This window comes from Lampetra planeri, chromosome 30 (genome assembly GCF_965212315.1).
Source record: "Lampetra planeri chromosome 30, kcLamPlan1.2.h2, whole genome shotgun sequence".
Lineage (NCBI taxonomy): Eukaryota > Metazoa > Chordata > Hyperoartia > Petromyzontiformes > Petromyzontidae > Lampetra > Lampetra planeri.
In genome coordinates, this window is record NC_136136.1 from 7,465,322 (window position 1) to 7,491,547 (window position 26,226).

General features: G+C 55.7%; 1 protein-coding gene across 1 annotated transcript in view; it reads right to left on the minus strand.

Annotated features, from left to right (window-relative positions):
- The window catches only part of LOC144728906 (sodium/calcium exchanger 1-like), a 93,842-nt gene extending 68,059 nt beyond the window's left edge, over positions 1 to 25,783 (minus strand). The window contains exon 1 of the mRNA XM_078608646.1: positions 23,951 to 25,783. Within this exon, the coding sequence (XP_078464772.1) occupies positions 23,951 to 25,770 (1,820 nt within the window). The 5' untranslated portion in view covers positions 25,771 to 25,783. The remainder of the gene's footprint in view (positions 1 to 23,950) is intronic.
- Between the last annotated feature and the right edge of the window lie 443 nt (positions 25,784 to 26,226).

Genomic DNA, 26,226 nt, shown 5'->3' on the forward strand with positions numbered 1-26,226 from the left:
CTCCGTGACGGAATAGTAGCACGGGCCAGAGAACGGCGAGTTTCAAACAGCATGCAAATGTGTATAAAAAACGCACAGCCTTTGCGCAGAAGCAAAATGCTGAGCATCATCTTCTTACGTGATCATCTCACCGCTATCTCCCCTGCAAATTCATACCTCCTTGTTTGTCCAGCATCTTGAGATGCGGGCGCGTATAGATGCGCTGTAGCGGGGAGCGGTGGCGTGGTGGTTAGCTCACTGAACTAGGGTATTTGACTCCCGGCCACAATTAACATGAGTGGCGAGTGACATCTGACGCAGCCTTGGCCCATGACTGACAGATTGCGGGGAGGCTCTCATCCAGCAGTGGGCTGACAAGTCACGGTTAAGTTTTATGCAAAACTATGACGGTTTGTCCCACGCAGGGCTCCCTAAATGTAGAGTATCGCCCTTGCGAGAGAGAGAGAGACGCTGGCGATCGTATTGAACGCGAGCAGTGCCCAGCCCTGAGCCCCGTTTCACCCACAGCTGCGCGCACCGCACACTCGGCGCCTGATGATGCACGCCATTACGCAACACTGCCACTCATCCCTCTTGCTCCGACGCTGCACTGCTGCACCACTTGATTTGCCGGGCGCCACGACCGCCGTTGCGCGCAATGATAAAACTCCTCCTCGTTAGCCCGGCACGTGGCCCTCATGCCGTTGGGACGGACGACTTCCTGGGAGTCCGACCGCACCGACCGGGATCCGCATTCACTGTCCATTTCTCGGAGGCCAGGTGGGAGGGGGGGGTGTGCGCCAAAGACGACTTTCCTCGCGTGGCGCTCAGCGAACTCCCCCCTCCTCTCGAGAGGCGCCGGGGAGTGATTTGTCTCCCCGATATTGTTTTTATCGCGCCAGCGCAGTGAAGCGTGGCGCTGCGGTGGCAAAATACACGTCGCTTATCTCTCGAAGAGAGGGAGGAAGGATTCTGCGTTACCAGTTTGTTCGCCTGAAACCGGTGCCGATGTTGTCGCGCGCATTGGAGATGGTGAGGCCGCACGGCCACCGAAAGCCACGTTGCGTCTTCCGTTATTGGGCGCCACGCGTAAGATTTGGTTCGGCGTCGAGCGTGCGATGGCCCGAGCTGAGCTGCATTGATTAATCTCGCAGAGCGCCGTGATGAGATTTACTCCGGGAGCATTGAATATGTTAGCAAATATCACTTTTTCAAAAGCCGCCCTGATGCATTCCTGTAATGGAATGCGTCAGGGTGAGCTATGACATGCCTTCACGCGCCAGGGAAATAAGGCTCTGTGGCCCGCACTTTATTTTCCTGCAGTGAAGGAGAGCATGGCTGCCCAGCCCCATCTCAGATGAATTTCTGCCCTATGTCATCCCCGTCCCAGATTCATCATCTCATCTCCATCATCCTAGGTCTGTCACCCTGACTCTATCACCCTGGCTCTATCACCCTGGATATATCACCTTGGCTTTATCATCACAACCCCATACCAACATCATTCGAATCATGCCTGTTTTATTTTTAATTGCTCAGTCAAACATTTTACGAGCTGTGCACCGTACGGCTTTGAAAACCGAGCAGATAATTTCGAGAGATAATTTACAATAAGTAAGCATTCACAAACAATACCCCCCAGACCCCACCCTGCATTTGATAATTTCGTCTGCCGCCAAGCATTAGGGTGCAATAACGCAGCCGCTCCAGTAATTTTGGTAATTCCACACAGCGCAAACAACCCTGGCATCTCTTGGGGCCCACGCGGTGAGGATGCGGTGGGCGTGGGCGCGCTTTCTGGGGACGAGGCCGCTTTCATCTTCTCACGGTGGTGCGTGTGGCCCCCCCCCCACCCCTTGCTGCCACCTTACAGACTCCACCGCCACGAGGTGGCATCACGCGACGTTTTGTTGGTGCCAGCAGCGGATGCACCACACATCGCGGGACGCGCCAATAACCATCGCTGGGATGGTGCAGGGAAGTGATTCTCAAATTCCGCTTTCTCGCATTTCCCCACGGTCCGGAATTATGCGATTTCTCATATTTCCCATCTGTATGCAAATTAGGCTGAAACACGCCGCACAAACCCGATGATTGTCAATAACGAAAATCTGCACTGGTTGACACACGCTCGTATACACGGCCATGAGTCGTGCATTCGATTTCACTGGAATGTTAAAATGAAAAGTGGATGGGACAGGATGCGACAACTTGTGTGGCCAGGATGGAATTGCGCGGGCGGCTGAGCGCAATGCGACCTAGGCTCTATCGAGTGGAACATCGCTCGTGTTGTCATTCATGGCCTTCAGCGGCAGCAGCAGCGGCAGCAGGTGAGGTGTGGCCGAGCGATTGCGCAATCCTGAACCCAGTTGCTCCTTAAGACCCGACACCGCGGCAGCTTTCCCTTCCCCAGTGACCCCGCCGACCCCAATGCTCTCGGTAAACCCGGCCACCCCAGTGACCCCGGCGACCCCGGCACACGTGGGTTTACCGCTCTACAGTCGCATTTCACTACCGCGGACCGATTTGAGCCACGCGTAATCAATACCCGTCGTTATCGATGTCCAATATACGGATGTATTTTTACCGTCTCCGTATCTTTTGTACGTCTATGCTTGGTTCTGATTAATGCCAATTAGATGGCATCAATTTGTAATGAAGGGGGCTGCAGAAAATAATTGCTCAGGCTGAGGTGTGAACTCAGCACTTTCCCAGTGTGACCCCGGCTCTCTCCTCCTCCCAGCTCAGAGCCCTTCTCTCCGACCCTTTAATGCAAATCACAGTCTCCGTGCTTGGATGAAAGTGCATCATGCGCAGAAACGTGTCCCCATCATCGCCATCGTCACCATCACCCCCAACCATTGTCTCATTCCTGGCGTGAAATCCAGAAAATTCCCCTCCCTCGCCGAGGCTGCCTGCTCGGGGTGGAACTGAACCCCCACCCGCTCTGCACCACGGGGGTAATGATCATCATCACCATCAGCGCTATCGTTGGCAAAACCAACACAAGCTCCCGGCGAATACCGTGGAGACCCAACGGCCGAGACCTCCGTGGGTGACGACACGGAACTCCACGTGCGAAAACGAGCTCCATCGCGTGCGGCAGGGACTGCGAAGTGGGGGCTCGTGGTGGGGGTTAGTGAGGGCTCCCCCCACCCCCACTCCCCGCAATCCGTCCGGCCACCCGTGGCGATGGCGCAACAGGGGCCGTGTGAGGTGACGGCTCTCCCCGGAGGTTCAGGGAGCGGCGAGAAGCTGGGAAATGTTCCACTACTCGCGCAGGCGCAGGCAACCTCATCGATCCCTGCTGCAGAATTCACATGCATCACCTGTTTGGGGGGGGGGGGGATGGTGGATAAATGGGAAAAGGATTTCTCATGTGTTTTATCACTCTGTGATTCACTCTGTCAAGCAGCAGATAATATGTACAAAAAAAAACAATTCCACAAATTGTATCCCAATTGTGCTATCGGTGCCTAGTGATGATATGAAGAACACATTGAGATTTCTCACAGAGCAGTGCAACACTTGTTGTTAGTGACTGCCCCATGGAAGCAGATGTCACAGTGTTACCTCTGAGATCTCGAAGTGATCTTTGGTCCACAAAGTAGGGGGCAGGAATATCTCACTCGCACTGCAAAGTATCTGCTCATCACGTGACAGTGAAAGCGATCTTTTTAATCCTCAGTATTGTAACATTGCCAAATTTCGTGCTAAACTGAATTTTACTTGTTGGTTTTATGGGCGGTCATTGGTGAACGGGCCGAGACCATCAACTCACGACACTTGAGAGCCCAGTTCAATCACAGGCAGTTGCCTGGATTAAACCCGGAAACTCAGCGATGCCGGCTTAGTGCTCCAACCTCGGAGCTGCCTGGCCACCTCTACCACCTGCTTCAGATATTTTGTCATCCCACCTGTCTGTGAAGGTGTCACTCTTTGAGCCACTGTGGAGATGGTGAGCGAGCTAGGGCACTACCCGCTCACCAAATGCCACAATCAGCCGACGCCTGATGCGACGCCACCATCGCGGCTCCTCTGCCGCGTTCACCTGCTCCGGGCATGGCCATGACTGATTTATCCAACGGCGTTTAATTGACGGAGCTGGAATTTCTCCTGGGGAAAGGCACAAATAGCGCGGCCGAGCCTCGGGACCCCCGCCGGTGCAATGACGCGCGGTGGGATCGCGAGGCTGCCAAGTTCCAAGCCGCGCGGTGTGGGGACGCGGGGAGTCACATGTGGCCACGCGCGCCGCGTGGGTCGGCCAGGCCAGTGCTTTGTGCAAACATGCGCCGCGTTTGCACCTCCAGCTCTGCCTAACAGAGCCCATCGTACATCCATGGTCAATTGCAGTGACGTACCTACGAGGTGTGTAAGTGGTGCAGCTGCACTGGGGCCCACAGGCTGGAGTGGCTTGGGCAACGGGCTAAAGGGAGGGAACATTGGACTGGAGATCCCACGATTGCATTCCACGCAGCAGGACCCTTAGCCAACAATGCAATACCAGCAGTCAATTTTCCCGAATAAATTTTTTTCCCCGAAAACCATTTCATGAAAAGTCAAGTGGTCGTTTTATGGGGTGAATTGCGCCCACCGTGAAAATGTAGAATGTCCACCGCTGGCTCGGAGCCGGTGGTGGAGACGTGTGGCGCCACTGGCTCGCTTGCTCAAGCAAGGAAGATGCGGTGGTTTTACCTTGCCCATGGAAGTGGCACTCAGCGTCACCTTTTTCCTCGGTGCGCTTCGTTGTGCTTGACGAATCTCGCTACAGTTTATGAATTTAACCTCTCAGTGCCAAAGCACATGTCGGGTATTTGTTGTGAATCTAGTCACGGCAAGAGCAGGGCGGTCATTCCCGTGCGTGGATGCAAGCCTCATATCTCACGCTAATGCTGGTGGGTCAATATTTTTTTTTTCTTCCAATAGCCATTCATAACAATGTGAGATTTCGGGGGAGTGGAAATCTGATTTAGAGATCTTAGCGGCTTTGTACCGTGGCTTTATTTTGAGCAGATTGCGCAGATCAACATTCACAGGTTATATTTTAAACCGGGATTGTTAATTTAAACGTTCACTTGAACTAAAGGTTAAGGAACATTTCAATGAAAAATTACCTGTTCATATATCCTTAAATGGGGCAGGTCACAGCCCAGCTCCTAATTTCCCCACGGGCTGGAAGGTCAGTGAATACCAGCAATAAATTAGGAGTTTCCCACCAATGTAACATCCTGCTAATGAACAATGCAGCTGCCCAGTTCACTGAAGTGGTCGAACCGTCCTTAGCACAAGCCAAAAGATGTTGTCCAGCTACGTGGCCCAGTGGGGTACAGTCAGATTCAGACTCCTGAAAATCCCTGGTGGAGACATCTGGAGACCCCTGGTGCAGGCTCCTGGGTTTTCTAGTGATGGACTTTGAATGTGCCTGGTGGAGGCTATTAGAAGACCCTCTGACACAGTTGTGTTTGCTCTGATGTCTATTTGCTTCATTGCTTCACTTCATTTGATTTGTTTGCTTTTATCATTTTGGTGATCCAAGTCACTCTTGGAAATTACACTTTCCTGGTCTCTTGGGTTCTCACATGGTTAAAAAAAAAAATGTGACCCTGATACAGGCTCCTGGATTAGTCTGCTCGAAGCTTCTGGAGGGCCCTGATGGAGGTCCAGTGGATACACCTGGGCCATTGTGCGTGTTCTCGTTTCACACTGTCAATACGCTCACCTGACGCTGCGTGCGGTGTGTGCCTCTCTGAAGTCCGCATTTCCACTTCAAAGGGGGATGACGTTAACGCATGCAAATTGAACGGAGACGCTATTTAGCGCACTCGGGTCAAAAAGGCCACTCCCGTGAGCCGTTACCGTGCGGCAATGATTAAAATGAGCGCTAATCACGGCATTCGGGGCGTCTGAAGGCAAGGCTGTGAGACCGGTGCGGTACGTCTGGTCAAGGAAGCGGCATCTGCCCGAGCCGGTGCTTAGTAAGCGCCCCTCCTGCGATACGGGGTGATGAACCGTGGACGGGTGCGCGAGAGCACCCTCCGGCAAAGGAGTCGTGTGTGCCGGGAGACCGGCTGGGGATCGGCAACAAAGGTCTGTGTACGCGCGCCGAGTGCAGGTGATTTCATGAAGAATGACCAAACTTAACGCTTCCGCTCACTCCCTCCTTGTCGAAAAACACTGAGCCTGTGTTTTCTTTAAAAGGGGGAAAAAAACACACAGCCGATTTCTCCACGCAATTCCACTCAGGAAACGCTTTCCTGCCGCCTCAACCGCCGTCCCGTCCAGGAATGAATTAAGTAGCCAGTCTCTGGAGATGTAGTCGCATCACGGGGCAATCATTTGCAAACGCGCGCTTAGAATTTCCGCTTCGTTTTTGCTTCCATTTCAGTGGCAAAGGACTGCGGGGATAAGGTGAAATGAGGTGACTTTGCACGCGTGGATTTAGGAAAAGACGTTAGTGTGGTTTTCTTCGTTGGAATTAAATCTCTACGCTAATCCATTGAAATGGCAACTGGGCAGCTTCGAGCTCTGAATCTGGTCTAACGAGTTTTCTTGCCGGTAGATAGGATTAATTTTTTTCCACCAGTATCATTGAAATTTTTCGCCAATTTTGGGAAATCAAGGCTGTGCCCGCGTTTGCATCTGCGTGCGCATTCCGCCCGTGCGGGTGTGCGCGCATGTGTGTGCGTCTGCGTGCGCATGTCATTAACAATTGTGTCTCATGTACAGTGGCTTCAAGTGGCCTCTCGGGATGTTCTAACATCTGCATGTACTGTCTATATAAAATCAATTATTCAGGTAGAATTTACAAGATATACAAAAGGACAAATATTCTCCATATAAGCCTTCAACAGAATGCTGGTGCAAGTGCCGTTAGGGAGCACACAACTGCACTAGCGCTGTAGAGTTTTAACTTCTTTAGAGACAATGGGGGCAGTGAAAGCAGCCAATGCACCCTTGCACAGCACACGGAACGTACTGGGCCTTGTGATCTGGTCGCTGCAGGCGTTCAGGTGAGCACAAGTGTAGTGCCCCTTTTCAAAATGCCACGTTTAATTATTAAAATCACAGCACGCAGATTCGTGTGAACATCTCTCCACTGAAGGGACATCATTAGCGTCGGAGAGAGCCGCTCTCAATCCCACGTCCTTGCCTCAGTGCTCGGCCAAACGCCGTGAATTTCCATCATTAGGCAGTCTGCTCTTCTTTCGCAGCTCAATGGCATTTGAGTAAAACAATTCACACAATACCCAAGCTGGGTAACACTGAACTCTGCAATGTGCCTTTGCTTACCGCTCCCCGCAGTGCCACCTCTCCATATGCCATGTTCCGCGATTTTATATACCGGCTGTTAAAATAAGATATTCCCCAGCCCTTAACAGACGCGATCGATTAATAATACGAACGCGAGCAAGAATATCATCTCGAGACAAATATGAAAAGAGGAAAAAGTCACGGCAGCTCCGGCAGCCTCCCTTTTCCTTGAAAATGGTTTGAGCGGCCGCTTCTGCCACGAGTTACAATCCTGAGTGGCGGAACAAATGTTCTCAGAACCGACGTGCGTTCAAAGTACGCTCTTCGCCGCCTCGCCGATATCGGGAGACGGACACAGATGTACCTGGGCATGCGTGTAATTTGTGGACTCGAGATGCTCACGACAGCTGCGCCCGCCTCTAGAGTGGACGCGGAGAGTAAAAGCCCATGTTACGACCCCCCGCCTCCCCCGGCTCTCCATTTTCAACCTTTGGAAATGGGACCTTGTGCTGACAAGAGCTCGTCCATTTCATTACCGACGTCCCATTACCCATCCAAACACCAGCAGCGAGCTCCTCCCGCGAGACGGCCCGGGTGCAGGCGTTTCGTCCCCGGCCCACGCGGCCTGGCGGTGGAGGGGGGGGGGGCCTCGGAGGCCCCGGTAGGCAGGACGGGGGCCATGACGCCGCGTTTGGTTTTGATTAAAACGCTGCCCTGAGCCGGTGTGGCCCAGCCCCGGCTTAGCTGTGTACCCGCTGGCAGCAGTGCCGATTGCGATCGCGCCCTGATGTCGCTGACCGTTAAACGCCCACTTATAATTCGTCGCTGTTTTCCATCTGGGGTGCATGCACGATCACGCCCGCTCTCTCCACTGGTGCGGTGGGGTCGAGCGCACACCGCGCTACGAACCCGGTGACCCAAATTCGGTCACCGGCCGTGGATATCATCCTTGGCGAGCGATATTCGAACCGGTCCCGCCCTCGATCAGCACTGACCAGCGTGGCGAAATATGATTAAGCAGCCGGTGCATTCAACGAGAAAAGTCCACTCATACAAGGAGAGCAATACCCAAAGCTCCGCAACGGCAGATTCCAGAGGTAATTGCTGTGCTGCCTTCTCCTGGCCACTGTGCAGCCTGTGGTGTTCCTAGGTGGTTAGCCATCCAAGACTCAGCCCTGCTTAGCTCTTCCTCTGTTCCCACGAGGTGCCCAAACCAAACCCAGTTTTACCATGAAAGACGGCACGTTTGTGGCTTAAAACTGGCGCAGCAGCGCACACACTCAGATAAATGAGACCGTGAAAGCACCGTGCATATAAGGCACGCTAATTCCAGGTAATTTGAACGAGGAGAAAATAAATATAACTCAAAGTGTTGCCATATGGTGTTTGTGATAAGGTAAAAATGGAGGGCATTTGTTAGGATTTGACGGGCAAGTAGCGGCAACAGTAGCAGCAGAAGGGGGGAGACTATCGGCCTTTGCCGGTGAAGGCAACGAAGCCGAGCGCGGCTGCCTGACAAGCGCGGGGAATCATGCGGCGCGACACGAGGTCGTGGCGCTAAGTTCTACTCCTTACGGCACGCGGCCCTGCGGCACTGCCGCGGGACATCGGAAAAAAGAATCAAATCAAATATTCAACCTCCTCCCACCACCAGCTCCTCGGTCAGCCTTGCTGCTGTCGAGCAGCCAATTTGTTTAGCCGCTGATGCCTCTAATGCCTCTGATGCTGCAGCTGCTGCTGCGAAGGGAGACGCAGCAGCGGCAATGCGGCAGATGAAACCATAACTTACCGCCGTAAAACTGACCCGGGGTGGCGACAATTCGGCAAGAAAGGAGAAGGCGTGGGGAGAAACGCCATTAAAAAATCCAAAAAATCAACAACGCTAAAGCAAGCACCGAGCGCGCTTTAACGCTGATGGCGGCGGTAAGTTAGCGGGTGGATTTAATGAAAAGCCTCCTCATTGTGCATGCCGCACGGCACGCGCGGAGCGCCGTACATTCGACGAACCCGGGGTGCTCGGTCCGTCTTCGTGCCACACCACAGCAGGCTGCTCCAAACGATCTCTGCGGCATGGGAGCGGCGCAGAGGTTTCCGCCGGTTTTCCTGCGCGGGTGTTGACAGGTGTCGTGGTTATTCGCGCGGCGAAGCGTGCACGCGGCGCTTATGGTTTTGCGAAACGCGTCTCCCTCCCCGTCTCGCCGAACGCGTTCACCGCGATGATGAATAATTCGCCCCCTCCTTTGGGATTTAGGAACCGTCTCAATTTGTGACCGCGAGACAATTTAAATGCTCGGTGATTTTATTTTTGTATTTTTCTACATTCTAGCAATGTGCACGTCCTGTGGACGCGACCGTCCCTCCCTCCAGCCAGCCAGCAAAACATGTTTTACAGTATATAGTCTGATGTGATGTATGCTGAACCCATTACACACCACTTGATTGACAGTCAATCCACTGCTGGATGAAGGCCTACTCACGCCAGACCGATCATGGGGTTTTTCTGACCATACCTCAACACCACGGGTTGGTAAAGGGTGTCTTTTCAGGACCAGTTCAGATACCACTCGGGCAGTGGTGGTGGCTATGCACGTGACCTGCTTGTAATCCAGCACTGTGGAGGCAGCAGCAAGGGTTGGTGGATCATCACGCGACTGTCGTGAAGCTCCCTTCCCATGGGCATTGAGGAGCCATGCCCTGGCTCGCCCTAAAAAAGGCGGTATAGCAAATGCGGATTCGACCTGTTGCTTCTGATTGGGATTGAGTGTTACGTCCTCCCTCCCAATTCCACCTTAATATATGGAGGAACGCAGAGCTCGGGGGGGGGGATTTGGCTCCAGCGCCCCACGTGGCTGCCTTTCCCCCATTGTCTGTGGTTCCTCATGTCTCCGTGTCATCCTCTCTCTATCGTGAAGCCGATGCGACAGCCGAGTCCTCACGGGGGTGTTAGAAGAGTTTTGCTTTCATGCAAATGAGCTCGTAAGCCGCTCACGATCGTTGCATAAACAAGGCACCACGGCGACCCAAAGTCTGCAGCAGAGCAACGGTTTGGGCCCGCTGGGAAATACAGTGCCTGCGAATGTCATCGAGTGTTACGCTTATCGATCACAGGGTGAGCGGCTTTTAATGAAATGTGTTTAAGGCATCTGCTCGAGATTCGCTCCGATATGCACCCCTAATTGCCGTCATTACAGACGCTTTGTGCGGCCACGTGGGGCCCCGTGGCCAGACACCGAGTGAGACCACGTGGGGCCCAGTGGCCAGACACCCTGAGCGTGCCACGCGGGGCCCAGTGGCCAGACACACCCTGAGCGTGCCACGCATGGTAACGCCGCGGAATATTCAGCTCCCAACAAACCGTTCCTAAGTTCGTAATTCGAGATTATTTTGTTTGTACATCTTTGCTGCTGCTGCTGCTTCATCCATCTGGGAAAACGGCGTACGGGCAAATGTATTTCTCTTTCAATCTTCGAGGCCGTAAACATTCGAAATGGAGGCTGGGGAAGCTGATGCGCCAATATCCACGCCGTCGGATTCCTGCTGGGACACCCGAGCCGCGCGAAGGCCCGGCGAGTGCTGTCGGACACGCACCGAGCTCCCCCACGCACTCGCTGCGACTCTTGAGTGGGCGGCACGGCGCTCGGAGCATGTGGTTCCCAGCCTCGACGTAGACTACTTAAACTATTTACGGGCACCGCTTTTTTGTCAAGAACACTGCCGGATGAAGGCCTCCCCTTGCTGTCTCTCGTGGAGGTTGTTTGACCGTACCCCTCAACGCTTGTCAGTGCGGGTTGGTGAAGGGAGGTGCTCAGGACCGCTTCGGATATCTTTGGCCATAAATGTTAGCTGTGACCGGGAATCAAACGCAGGCTGCTGAGTTCATATCACCAGTGCCCGGACCACTGTCCCACCACAACCCCTTCTTCAGGGTTGATAAAATAAGTATAATTTTTTGGGGAAATCAACTGTACATGTCCTATGGTCAAGTAATCCTTACCATAGGAATGTGGAATTTCCACCACTGGCTCTGCAGGGCTGTAAACAGGAAATGAGATACTGACTTAAAGCTCATTTGAGCTGGAAACCATTTGACCTTTTTTTCTCCCATGGGGCATCATCGTCATCATTGTGGTCATTATTTGTAAAGTCCTCACGTGTTCAAGGCATCAATGCAAGGTGATTAATGTTCCACCGATAACCAAATAATGGGGAACGAATAAACAATCGCGGAACAGAGGTAAGCACGAGCCATACCGGATGTGGCATTTTTACGACCAACATTTACATGAATGCTTGTGTAGGGACAGTGCGGACAGAGAGAGACGGTGCGTGGGTGGAGACAAAAGGGGGATAGGGACAGTGCGTGGCCAGGTGGTCACGAGGGATAATGACAGGAGGGAGCCACGGGGTGGGGATGTTCGGGATTGGTTGAGACAGTTCGGGGAAAGAGGGCGTGGCCAGGGGCGGGGCGTGGCCAGGGGCGGGGCGTGGCCAGGGGGCGTGGCCACGCGGGGGGAATATAAGGCGGAGGCTGAGAGTGCTCGGGGCTGCCCTGGGATGGGGATGGGCTGTCTCCACGCCGCCGTTGCTGTCTTCGTATCGTCGCTGTCACCATGCGGTCGTTGCTTGGGTGCTGTCCTAGCCCAGGCATCTGTTGTTATCCGAGCCCAAGTACCTGTTGTTATTCTAGCTCAAGTGCTGTATGCTAGTCATAGCTAATTTTTGCACACAGCGTTGGTGTACGGTGATTTTTTTCTGCAATGTTTTACTGTCTTTTCTTGGATTTCTGTTTGCACTTAGTCACATATTCACTTTAAGATGTTTTTTGTGAATTTTTTAGTTTTTTGTTTGTTGCGGTTGCACCCGATTCAAGAGCCGAATGGCTCACAGGGCTATATCTAATAAATGAACTTGAACTTGAAGTACTGTAGGATATGGGAGTGCGTTATCTGCGCGACGCGCCCTAATAAATAAAGAACGAAGGAAAGACGTTGTCCGAGGGGCATTACAGTTGTATTAACCAAAATGTAAATTAAATTATTAAAAGGTTTACTTTACAATGTTATGCCAGGAGCATGCGGGCCCCTTTGCGAGTATACAGATCCCTATGTGAGTCTCTGCTCATCATCACTTTTACTTCTCAGAGCTTGGATGCAGCACAACTTCCTCCAAGTTAATGGGGATAACACAGAGGTTATGCTCATTGGGTCTATGTCACCAATCCGCTGGTTGAGGCTGGGCCCAGTCAGTCCCTGCAGAGGTAGTCAGGAAGCTCGGTGAGTTCCTCGATCCACCTTTAACTTTTTCGAGTCGCACATTACAAAATATAATAGCCAAGGTTGATTTTTTTCATTTACGGAACATTGCCCGGTTACGTGCCATCCTCTCAGCCGCTGATGTGAGGAAATTGGTTTGTGCTTTTATTTCCCCATGCATTGACCACTACAACGGCTTGCGACCTGGAACCCCAAGTAAGGTGCTTTGTTAACTCCATTCCAGTACACTGTCGACTCCAGTCCGCTACTCTGTTAAAAACTCTGAGGTGGGTGGACTTGGATCTTCTCTGCATCCCCAGAACGAAGCTCAAGTCCATGAACGACCGCTGGGCCTCCTGGATTATGGGACTCTCTGTCGAAGGCTGTCAGCGAGTCCGGTTCGGGTGGGATCTCTTTCAGAATACATTTTCTATTTACTGCCATTGATGTAAAGTGCCTTGAGATTCTATGAAAGGTTGTAAACATGATGCGAGTCTATGGGTCTCTTTCTGAGAACATTCCTCTCTCTAAGTACGGGCCTCTAAATGTGTCTACGGGTGTTCCGAATTAAGAAGGGCTGCCCACGCAACATGTGAAATCCCAAAATGAGTTATGCCTCGCATGCGTGGGTGTGTTCAGTCAGACCCAATGTGACCTGGGCCTCGTCCGCCCTCGTCATCGTGCAGACCGCGCTTTCACGGGTCATGACCTCTGGCAGTCACTTCGTGTTTTATCGTCGCCCAACAATTTTGAGCGCTCGCCGGCGTTCTGGCTGCTCTCTGCGTCTCTTTGCGCCGGTGACCCGGAAAATATTGCTTCATGCGGCGCACCGCGCCACGACCATGGGTGCTCATCACGCACCGCCCACTCTGTCTACCACAGAGCCAGAAAGTATTTGGTGGGAAGTTCATCGCTGGGCGCCACTCTCTTGCGTCGGTGGCCAGTGAGGTTTTAGCGGCAGAAAGAAGTTCTGCGAATTCCTCAGGCTCATATGGCCACGGCAATCTTGTGCTTGCGCCACCGGCTCAAGCCGATGTTTGTGAGTCCAGGGAGGACAAGCGATTTTTGTTGAGCGACCTCTCTTGAGCGACGACCTCTGACCAGTGACCTCTGATGAGCGACCTCTGTTGTGCGACCTCTCATGAGCGTTCTCAAATGTCAAGTCCACGTGGGTAATCGTGGTGATTGGAGTTCAACCGTGGTGCTGGCATGGCCAGTGGCGTGACACGTGCATGCGTCAACCTTCCCGACGTGCGCTCCACGCTGGCTGAGAGAGCAACCGCTCGGATGCACGCGATGCACTAAGAGTGCTAATGAACAGGCAAATAGATACAAGCACAAAAACACGCAGAGGAGAGAAAATGGAATGGCGATTTTGCCAAGACTTAAAGTGCCATGGTCTCAACACATTCTCTCCTCGCTTCCTCCCGAAGCACTCTGCCATCGCGAGGCTCCGTAATTAGACTCCCTCTTATGGAGCTTAATGTTCTGTCCATCTTGATAGATGCTCTCCCCCCCCAACTGTCCCACCCACTGCTGCTGCTGCGTGATGGGAGCGACCTCCCTTTGCGGACATGAGGAAACCCAGCTCAAATTCCCGGGGAGAGCCCTGCAGGAAGCGTTTTAATTATTGGCAGAGTGCAGAGAACCCCCCCCCCGCCCCCCCCCCCCCCGCATGGATGGCCAAACATAGCATTATCATCACCACTATCTCACTCACCATCGTCAGTATCATCCGGGCCTGCTGTGCGTGGCTGCATGTTTTGTTTAAGTCTCTGGCTTGTTAAATTTGCGAGCCGATGGCTGAGATGGCCACGGTGCCACACACAAAGCGCAGCGCGGCCCGGCCCGAGAGTAGATGGGACGCAGGAGCCAGGACGCAGGTGGACCCGAGACAACCTCGTGCCCTCATTCTGCAGCAGATAGAGAATGGGCGAGCGACGATCGTGTGCCCGGCGGTGATGTCTATCGACCGGATACCGAACGCTGACCAGCTCCGAACAGAGGGCATTACTTGGTCTCGTGAACTTCGGTTTGGCCCACGGCGGGCCCTTGCCGAAGCCAGCCTGGGGGATGACGACTTCCGATAAGGGCAAGCCCCAGCTGAGAGCTGCACACTTCGGCGCTCCCAGGAGTGATGACAGTTTCGTGCCAAATGTACTCGGGGCGGCCTCACGCATCGCGACGCGCAAAATCAAAAGAGCCGCGTGTGAGCCGAGCGAAACCGGCGAGCGCTCGCGCAGTGCCGACCGCAAACACCGTGGACTACCGGGGGGAGTGGGGGGTCGACGGGTCGGGGGGGCGGGGGCGGGCATGCCGGGTGCTACCTCGAGGCAAATAGACAAAGTCAAACGTTCCCCGTGTAGCCTCTAGAGGCTCTTGTGGCAAGTGCTGCGCTGTTAGCGAGCACTTTATTGAGGTCAATGTGGCCAGCACGTTGACCTGCCGCGTTTATCTGCCACGAACGAGGAGGGACACCCCCCCTCCCCCCGCCACCCCACGCGAGAGCTGAGTTAAGGCTGAGTCGACATAGAGGAGAGCCAGGATCGGTTCCAACAATCACCGCTGAAATTAGCCATGGCCGGAAATTGAGCAGCACGAGCTGGTGCCGATGAAGATGAGCCAACATGAACACCGCCACGGTGATACATTTCATCTGATGTGTCGAGGTGCGAATCTTGCCACGTGTGTAAACAGCACATGCTTCAGCCATCGCTTGCGAATGACATTCATATTCTGCATACATATGGGATTACAAAGATTGACCCGAATAGGCTTCACAGACTGGTTGGCGCAAGGGCTGTTAGCGAGCACCTATGAAGGCCGGTATGGCGCACGAGGTGGTGGGTGGACAGGATCTTGCCCAGCCGCCTTTGTCTCCCTCGTGGCGATGTTCGTACACCGCACTGGGTACTCATTAAAGGTTGAGTCGACCTATGGGAGGCCCAATACCAGGTCAAATATTCGCCACTGTTCGTGGTTGGTTAATGGAGGACACGGGACCGGTTCAGATATCGCTCGCTGATGATTTTAGCCATGGCCGGTGACCAGATTCGAGTCGCCGGGTTCGTAGCGCAGCACGCTAACCACTGCACCACCGCTCCCCACACACACACGAGCACCCACACGCCTGCGCACATCAGTGCTCCTGCCGCTCTCTCGGCCCTCGTGCACACGGGGTGGACAATGGGGCGGCGTCAGCGCCTTCCTGCCCACAGCCCCAGGAAACCGGCGGCCCTGACGCAAGGCCCCTGACCGAGGCTTTTTTCCCCCCAGGAACCGCTGCTGCCACCGCCGCCGCCACCACCACCGCGGTGGTCACTGTAGCAGCAGTAGCAGCCAGAGAAACAAAGCAGTGTTCCTGCCAAAAGCCCCAAAGCTCGTATCGCGATGTAATCACAAGCAGCGTAATAATGTGGAACTTCCTCCTCGTGCTGCCCGCCCTTAATTTTCGCATCTCGCAGCTTGCCACCTCCTATTATTCGCTACATTTCCAACGCGGGGGGGGGGCTACGATACGGCTTCGATGGCAAGAATCATCGGAGGGCCTCATTGTGGTGTTTTTCATTTTAATTGAGTTTTTTTACTGTCCGAGGAAACAAGCCGTAAGTGTTTCCTTACAAAGTATCTTAAATATTTAAACTCCGGCAAAGGTTTTGTTGTGTAAACGTCATTATCGTGGAGAGGAGGGCGCTCTGCGTCGGAAAATAAACACTTCACAACATAAAACCCCTGCGGAATGGCCACATTTATTGCCGGTGTAACTTTCCCAGTGGTCGCAAGCCACGCACAACCGCAACGGTGTTTCACCACCATCCGGCGCTCGCGCGAATTCTTTGCTCCCCTCCCTGGGCCGCAAAGAAGAAACCGAGACCAGCGTGGTCGCGAGCTTCCTGGGCGGCTGAAGCGCCGCGATTGCCACCCCCCCTCTCCCTCCTCCCCCCGACTTCACTGAAGGTGTCCAAATCGCACACCTAAACAACGTCCATTGGCTCCTCGCGTGCAATTTTTTCGCAAAAAAATAAAAGCGAGGGAGCCGGCTTGGGCCCTGCGCTGCCGCCCTCTGACCTCCGTTGAAAGGGTGGCGGTCCCGCATGCCTCGCGCCTGCATTAGGGGCACAAGCGGCGCGAGGGCTTGGGGTGGTGGACCCCAACGAGGGCATGGGGGGTGGGGGTGCCCGGGATGACACGAAGGTGAGGATCTCCCGTATGCAGCGGTCCCGTCGACCGGCCCCACCGTTCCTCGGCCGCTTTTCCCACAACCGTGTTGGCAGGTGCAATCACACCATGACTCATTCTTCCTGCTCGCCATGCCGGCTACTGCTGCTGCCGCTGCCGCTGAGACGTCGGGGTTGGGACCCTGGTTCTGGAGCTGACGTTGCCTTGTTCGCGTGGCCACGTGCGAATGCACATCGCCGGACGCGGGGTGACGCGTCCGACGGTGCCATTACGACTCATTACCGGGGCTTACGTGGCCGCCTTCGTTCCCAGCTCCGCACCCCTTCCCGTCTTTAGCCACGACAGCGGCAGGCTGCGGAGACGTTTCTGTGACCCCCCACCCCCCAAGGCAGAGTGCTGCGTCTCTCTCCGGCTCGTTATCAGCGTCTTGCTTGGGCACGATGTCTTGACGTTGTCGCTGCCACGTACCCGGGAGCTTCAGTTCTTGAAGAAGCTTCTGTGGTTAAGTGGAAGCACAAAACGCCGGTATCACCTGTAAAGCTGCACGGAGCGAACGCGAGAACCTGCATGGGGGGATGGGACAGATACCTCAGCGCGTGAGCTCAACGACGCCGCGTGCCGTGCAGGGTTTGTGGACCGTGACTGGGACTCGAACCGGGCACCACCCCCCCCCCCCCCCACGAGGTCGCGGGAAGCAAATGGGCAGAGCGCGAAACCCATCAGAAGATGCGCGCGAGAGCGGCCCTTGAACTCCGCGCTGATTGATGGCCACAACATCGAGCGCACGTGCAGCGTGAATGGCTGGCAAGGTGCTTGGCCACGTGGTGCTTAGTCAGGTGGTGCTTAGTCACGTGGTGCTTAGTCAGGTGGTGCTCAGTCACGTGGTGCTTAGTCACGAGGTGCTTAGTCACATGGTACCTGCGGCCTGGTCATTCAGGGGCACTGTGGCATGAGGGGGTGGAGCAATGGCACAGCGGTTCGCGCTCTGCCCTGCAAACCCAACCACGGTGAACATCGCTGCTGAATGACATCTTGACCCGCACCAACCGGTGTGGTGAAGTATGGTCAAACTAAAAAAACACCGTTACCGAAAGGCATGGGAGACCATCGCCCAACATCAGATTGGCAGATGATCCCCCCCCCCCCCCGTAGATTATACGCTCCCCGCAAATTATGCGCAAGGAGTGCCCTTTGGGACGAAATCTCTACTAAGATGTGACTTGGCTATCACAAATGCTAGCTCAACGAAGTGGCCCATCACGTAGCCAAATAATCTAAACGCATGGTGTTGATTCTAAAAAGTAGAGGGAAAAACCGGAGGACCCGAATAAAAAATCCACGCGACCACGGGGAGAGAGAGAACGTGCAAACTCCACATATGCAGCAGGCGTCACGGTCGCGATAGAACCCACGACCTCCCGTGCACCCGGCGAGGTAGCTAACATCTCCTAGCCACCGTGATGATCACGATGAGAGAGAGAGAGAAACGCAAACTGCAAACACACAGTAGGCTTCATCAGGCTCGGGATAGAACCCACGACCTCCCGTGCACCCGGCGAGGTAGCTAACATCTCCTAGCCACCGTGATGATCACGATGAGAGAGAGAGAAAGAGACGCAAACTGCAAGCACACAGCAGGCTTCATCAGGGTCGGGATCGAACCCACGACCTCCCGTGCACCTGGCGAGGTAGTTAACATCTCCTAGCCACCGAGGGAAGCGGCAACGAGTCCCGGGGAACACGAGGAGGAACGTGCCGAATGTCTCGGTGCACGGCACGCGCTTTGCATTTAGATGGGCCCCGCGCCGGAGCCGCTCTTCACCGCGTTGACAAATGTCACCGGCGAAGCGAGCGCTTGTTACGACACGGCAGGGAGCACACTCTCCCTGAACGATGGCTGTCCTCACAGGGCCCACCACAAAACGATTCTGCATCACCATTCCATTCTGTGCCCCCCTCCCTCCCTCCCTCCCCTCCCATCGGTCAGAATAATCGGGCAGTGGAAGAGCAGAGAAGAGCGAGGCTTCCGTTTCGAGCGGACGGCGGGCAAACGAGACGGACGGCATAACAAATGGATCGCTGCGATTTGTTGTCATCTCGGAGTGCGAGACTAATTGTCCTAATGTTCGCTGTTGACGGCGATGGTTTTTTTTGTTATTGCTGCTGGCGCCTAATGAAGGTTTAATGGCAGGAGCGTTGATTAAATTGAACACGTTTCCCCCTCGTTGCATCGCTGATTCCTTTCGCACGAGAACAAATAAACAGCAGCGATAACTGTGGGCACACGAGTCCTCGCGGTTGATTACTCCCTGAAAATGTTGCATCTGGGGAGCCCTGGTGAGTGCTGGCACAGAGCGGGGGGGGGGGGCATCGTCTCATTTATTCCGTGCAGCTTCTGCGAGGGCCCATGTGAGGAGCAGGAGGAGTAAGAGGAGGATGACTCCGGCCTTATTAGTCTCGAGCCGAGGGCCACAGGCACCACGGCAGCCACGCTCAGATGCAAACGAGTTTGATGGACTGCCGGGCGGGGGGGGCGGGCGGGCGGGAGGCGCGGTGAGAGACGGCCGAAGGGGGTTCCACCACACCCCCAGCACAGCTGTCTCGAGCCTCGCTCACAGCGAGCTCCGCCGTGACAACCCTCGCCGGGAGTTCCCTCCCCCCACCAACCCGTCCCGGTCTCCCGGCAGCGATACCCCCCCACCGCCCCCCATCCCCCTCCCCCGACCTCGTGTCACCAATGGAATTTCGTGCACGGTAACGACGCCGCGCTGGATGGTAATTCTGTCCGCGGTGAGGAATTCTGGCCACGAAGATTGGCGGCGTGCGGACACTCGCGCGGACACGCGCACGGACGTGTGCGACCAGACGCCGCTCAATTGATGTTCCGCGCAAAACCGTTGATTTCACCAAAGGGCCGCAAACCTCTGGCCTGGCAAACCAACGTTTGGCGACGACGACCTCCGTCAACACTTGTCGCTGGCGGAATGACGACGCCGCGCGTCGATTGGTGTCGCCACTCGTGAATAAATCAATGAATAACGACTGCTGAGTCACTCAAAAACGTGGCCGATGTCATTGGATCTCCGGAGCTAAGCAGGGGGAGAGCCTGGTCAGCTCTCATATTGGTGACTACCGATGCATACCAGGTGTTGTAGGCTTGGGGGCTGCGAGGTCGCCACACAATGGCAGTGCAGCAGCTGATCCTTGAATCTATCCGTGCGAACCTTTGGGTGTAATCCCCTCGTGTGTTTTCGCTTCCCAGGATTCCCTGCTCGTGAGTGCTGCAGCAGGTGTGTGGTGTCCCGGGCAGCACGGGCGGCTATTCCGAGCGGGTTCACTCAGGACATTGAATTTCCCGGGTTCAGCAGAAACAGGAGTGGACTCCAGTTGCTGCGATCCTCCCGGGAGCTGCGACCGGCACCCTACAAATGAAACCAATCCCAATCCAGTCGTACCGCTCCGCTGCGTGGAGCTGGGAGCTGTCACCTGGTGGAGCATGTGATATGGCCAGGGTGTGGTGGTACAGAAAGTTGTTTTTGGAATAATAATTATAATAGGCACGATTTATAATGCACGAATATTTTACGAATTGGACCCATTGTTCGATCGAGAACTCAAGAGGTGCAGAGCCTGTACAAGTGAAAGCCTGGACAGGTAAGGCCTAAATAGGTGGATGCTGAAAAAGGTGAGAGCATGAACAGGCAGGTGAGAGTTGATGAGTCTCATCTGGTCGATGGTTACCAATGACTGGACACACATAAAAAAAACCCAACTGTTGTGGTGCACATAATTTCGTTCACTGCCATCTCTTATACATTTTCAGTTTGACGGGCGTGACAGATAATCCTTCCAGGGCATAGAGTGTGGATGAATGTGTCAATTGATGCGACTTCAGAAGAGGTTCCGTGACCTCATCTTTCACGGCTGTCTAAGTGGACACGGTGTGGTGCACTGCTCGCTGCAGAGTTCCAGATGGAAATGTATCGGTGTTGTGACACGGTGGCGATAGCGCGTTTGGAATACAAACATGGATTTTAAAGAAAAATAAGCGGAAAGTTTGGCAAATAAAATAATAACGTGTTTAGCAGAGCCCGCCGGGAGGAGTGGATGAAGGAGGCGGGGGAGGGGAGGGCAGCGTCTCTCATGGCCCCTCGGCCCCCCCCCCATGTGTGTACGCATGTCGGCATATACATGCGTGCACGGTGTTCACCGTCCTCCCATGACCCCAACGGACGCCGCGTGACCTCAGTCCATGACCTAAAGTAAGGTCCCCCCACTTTGTGAAGGCACCCCCCCAACCACCCCCCTCCCCCCACAACCTGCACGCCACTGAACCCCGGCGCCCACCCACCCACCCCGCTCCTCCGCACACACACACACACAGGAGCAATCGTTCCGTGCCCAAACTGCAATTAGCCCAACGGTGACAATTAGCCACCGCAGGGCTGTGCACTTTGTGTGCCCGAATCACAACACCGCGGGATCACGTTGATGTTGTTACAGGCTGGAGGGTGGTTGGGTGGGTTGGGGCGGGACGACCGCTGTAGATTTCACAAAAAAAACAAATAGTGAGCGTGACGCCGCCACGCATCACCGTGAACTCGCACCGTGAAGCCCGCGGCGAAGCGCGGGGCACTTGGTCGTGGTGGGGGGGGGGGGACCTGTGGAGACACTCACGGTGGCGCCGGCGGCACGAGAGCCAAACGCATCACGGATTCTAGAGCACCCCCCCCCGCCCCCTCCCCCCCACTTTCGCTTCTCCACTGCGAGCGGCCTTTAGTCATGGAAGGCTGCCACGTGCCCGTAGTGGTCTGTAGTGCGTGACTCGGTTTGTGTGTTTAATGTCAACTGCGAATGCCACGAGCCCATGGTGGGTGTTTTTGTTGCAAGGGGGCATTGCCGAAGTGGGATTTGCCCTTTTTCATGGCTGGGAGAGAATTTTGTTTGTGGTTTTAGCCGGGAAACAACGCGCGTGCGCAGGCCTCGTCGCTTTTTTTTTCCCCCACCAATCGCCGTGCGGCCGCCTTCACCAGGGCTCTGCCACCGGTCCCCCCCCGCCCCCCTCCCCCGCTGGTCCCTGGCAAAGGGGGACCCCACGTGCGGTGGCGCCGCTACAGTTGCCACCGTTGAATGTGATGAATAATGGAATTATCTTTCAATCATAAGAAGACGATTTGCAACGTGGGCAATTTCGCGAACGGATTAAGGTTCAAGGGCGACTCGGAGTTGCGGATCGTGCTAGCGAAGTCACCGTACGTTGTTTGGGGCGGCAGTGCGGAATCCCTCGCGTGGCGATCTGAAGAGTTGAATCAGCGCCGCTTGCAGAAGGACTCACGTTGCGCGTGAAACGCGGACGGGGCACGCTGATCGCGCAATGCCGCTCCACCTCAAGCCGCTCGGCCTCAGCCCATGTGCGCTGACAGGGCGACTGCGCCGTGACCACCAAACCCATCGAGTCCACCAACCTGCCGTGTCCACCGGGGCCATCATGCTCGGCCACAACCCACCGCACCCACCTCACCCACCGCACTCACCGCACCCACTCTGCACCGCCTTAACGAATGTGAAAACAAATACAGCGCTATTTGCTGCTCGTACAAACTGCGAAAAGATCACCTCGCAAACACTGAGCATCCCCTGATATATTCACGCAGCATACAGATGTGCAGGTGTGGCTATAGACACCCAATGTATATCATCGTCGTCATCATCATCATCATCATTCCAACACCATTGCCCATCACTCATGGTCCTGCGATGGCCACAGTCCATCATCTCGCTCCCTGCACCCCAGCCGCTTTTCCTCGCTCCATCCGCACCACGGCCAGATGAAGACGAACGCCCCCGCGAGAACCGGCATCCCGCCCGCACATGGCGAACAAACGCGCGCTTGCAGTGCCGCAGCCACGTTCGGAAGGCAAACGGGATCGCTGCGTGCTCGGCACACAACAACAACGCCGCCACCGTGTGCTCCACGCGGCCCTCGCCTGGACACGCGGGGCGAGCGGCGCGCACGGGCGGGCGGTCGAGGTCCTCTTCACACCGTGGCTCCCAGGACCCCCGTGCACGCCAGCCGTCAATACGGGTAATGTATCACCAGCCATGTCCCCTCTCGATTTCCGCATCGCAAAAAAAAAATCGATGGAGGGGCCACGGAGCCAACCTCCGGGCACGCGCATTGCACTCTCAGCACGTCCCGAGTAATTAATGGGCTGGGGGTAAATTACCAAAGCGTGGGAGGGTGGCAGAGGGGTAGGGGAGTGGGGGTGGTCTGGGAGAGTGCGCTAAGATGAAAAAACACACGGTGCATGTAACGCTCACGCTCGGAACGTACAGGGTGGGGAGAGAGAGAGAGACAGACATTTTGCACCGCGCAAGTCTCGTGAAAATTATTCCATCGCTCACGGAGATTTAGAGCGAGGTTTGTTCTCCGCTAATGCAATAACGGCCCTGCCACTCTAAAACACCTTAATGGAAGCGCTAGCAGGCCTTGTGCGACACCGGCATAAATATAAATAAGAGATGAGCTACGCTGCTCTAAATTACGACAAACGACGCCTAAATAATTGCATATGGTAATGCCCCCACTCAGAGTAGCTCCCGGCAGTGCAACCAGATCAGAACAAAATCCTACGGATGTAGAACTACATTTTATAAACCTTTTGGTTGAATGAAATTAGATGTGAACTACGCGGGGGGTAGGGGGGGGATCGAGGTTTTCATTTAAAGAAACATCCGGGAAAATAGCAAATCCAGAGGAGTGGAAAAACCCAACTCTAACACAAACCCAGCTCCAACAACAACACAGCAAACACTGGCCACTGAAGTAAAACTTCCGACACGACAGCCAATGATTGCGGGTGTGGATGGTATGGGCCATGGTGCGAGAGGTTAAATGGCTCCACCTTTCCCTCCCTCTTCATAACTCAACTCCTGGGCCCCTCCGCCCCGTGGATCCTGGTGCAGTTACACCCAGGGCTGCCTAGAATGCGGCACATACAAAACAGGCAATTTCCCCCGGGCCTCGCACAAAAGAGGGCGGCCTCACACAAAAGAGGGCGCCCACGCCGGGCCTATTTTTGTCGCTCGTAACGGGCAGGGCCCCACGTGGCCTTCTGCCCAGGAGCTCCAAAACCTCCGGGCGGTCCTGGTTGCGCCACCTGCACTGCTCGGCAGCTACGCCACCGATGACGACGCCGCCGCCTCCGCACGGAACGGTGGCACGCGGGCGTGCGCACGTGCGTGACGGCGAGGCGCAGCGGAAGGGGTGCGTGTGTTCTGTCACCTACGTGATCTCGTCGTTCTGGAACAGCAGCTCCCCGATCGCGTCCTCGTAGTCCTCCCCGCCGCCCTTGGCCAGGCCCTCGATGGTGCGGAATGGCACCACGACGGTGCCGCGCGAGCCCGAGCTGCGCGCCACCCGCACCTCCATGATGCCCACGCTCTCGCTCACGTGCGTCACCGCCTCCTCGAAGAGGAACACGCCGGCGTGGTCGTCGTCCAGGATGATCACGGTGGCAACCGACGGCTCGGACAGCAATGCCCTGGGCACCGCATTGTTGTGGTTGGCCTCGAACTTTCCACCGCCGCTGGCGCCTCCGACGCCGGCACCGCCGTCCTCGCTGGCAGTGCGCACGTTGCTCAGTCGCACGTAGAAGTGCTCGTCCTCCTCGAAGATGTCGTCGTCGATGATGCCGATGGCGATGTCCTTCTCCATCTCGCCCGGCTTGAACACCACCGTGCCCTCCTGGAACTCGTAGTCGGAGCCCGCGTTGGCCGAGCCGTCCTCGGTGCGGTAGTCCACGTAGAGCGTCGCGCTCGGGTCCCCGCCCCTGCGCTGCACGGTCACCGCGCACGTGCCGCAGTTCTCCAGGCACTTGTAGGAGCTCGGCTCGAAGTAGACGCGGCAGCGCAGGTCGCCGCCGCCGCCCGCGCCGTCGCCCGCGTCGATGCGCACCTCCTGCACGCTCGCCGCCTTGCGCGCCTGGTCGGCCGCGTGCTTCTTCAGGATGTTTCCGGCGCCCGTCATCATGCGCGTCGCCTGGATGCGGTAGAAGGCGCGGCTCTTCTGCTGCTGGCTCAGCAGCTGGTAGTTGGCCATCTCCGTCAGGTGCTCCAGGTCCTTGTCCGGGTGCTTGCGCTTGAGCTCCTTGAGGATCTGGATCATCTCCTTGCGGCTCTCCTCCACGTCGCGCTCGTCCAGCGCCGACAGCGAGCTGTCGATGGCCGCCACGTCGCCGTGCGAGTTCAGGATCTTGCCGTCCATCTCGATGGAGCTCTTGACGCGGTCGCCCTCCGACTCGATGATGAGGCCGCGCTTGTTGCGATACTTCTTGTACATGTACTTGTAGAAGAGCAGCCGCCGGTCGGCCACCCAGGCGAACACCACGCAGATCGGGAAGAACATGAGCGTGACGAGGCCCTCCCAGATGTCCACGATGCCCGGAGTGATCACGGCCAGGATCAGGTAGAGCCAGATGTACGCGAAGATGCTCCACGTGGCCGTCACGAAGAACACGCGCAGGTGCTTGATCTTGCGCGTCTCGCCGTCAGGCACCACGTACACGCAGATGGCGATGATGACGAACATGTTGAAGGCCGCGCTGCCCACGATGGTGCTGGGCCCCAGTTCGCCCGCCTTGAACTGGTGCCCGCACACCTCGATGACGGAAAGCAGGATCTCAGGCGCCGACGAGCCCAGCGCCATGAGGGTCAGGTTCGACACCGTCTCGTTCCAGATGCGCACCGTCGTGGTGATGGTCTCGCCACTCGGCTTCTTGATGGTGATCTCCTTCTCCTGCGACGTGATCACCTCGATGGACGACATGAAGCGGTCGGCGATGATGGACACGCCCAGGAACATGTAGATCATCCCGACGAAGTATACCACCGCCCTCGCGATCTTGTCACCGGTCGACGGATTGCTGGGCAACCACACGGGCAGCAGCAGGCCCTTCCTGCATTCCATTGTGCCGTTGCACACCCTCGACTTGTTCCCCCCGGTCGACGCGTCGACCTCGGCGCTGGCGCCCTGCACCAGCAGCACCGCGGCCGCCACCGCGAGGGGCAGCCACGGGCAGCGCAGCAGGGGCAGCTGCCAGACGCCCATCGTGGATCCTCGGGGGGGGGGGGGGGGCGGAGGGCGCACGCCCACGGCGAAGGGACGCCTTGAGATCCCGAGGCCTGGTAGACACACGCCGGACACGTGCCCGTTAATGAGGGACTGTGGGCAGTCAGAGATTCATTCCTCACTCTCGATACTTTCCACAACATTGCTAGGCTGCCTCGGAGTAGGGATTATCAGAGTAATGCACTATCGCTCGGATACGAGCTACGCCTAACCATAGCAATCCTGTATTATTGTGCCTTGTGTTCACGTAATCACATCAAGACGAAGTAAATGTCGTTAGGACTAATTAAGGCGAGGTGGATGTGGCTGGGAGCTCGAATAATTGCCAGAGTGGTGTTCCGAACCGTTCCGGCTGACGTTAAGCACCAGAGCACGACCCACGAGCTGGCGAATGTCCCTTCTAAATTTGGCTCTTTGGCTCAAACGTTGACATTT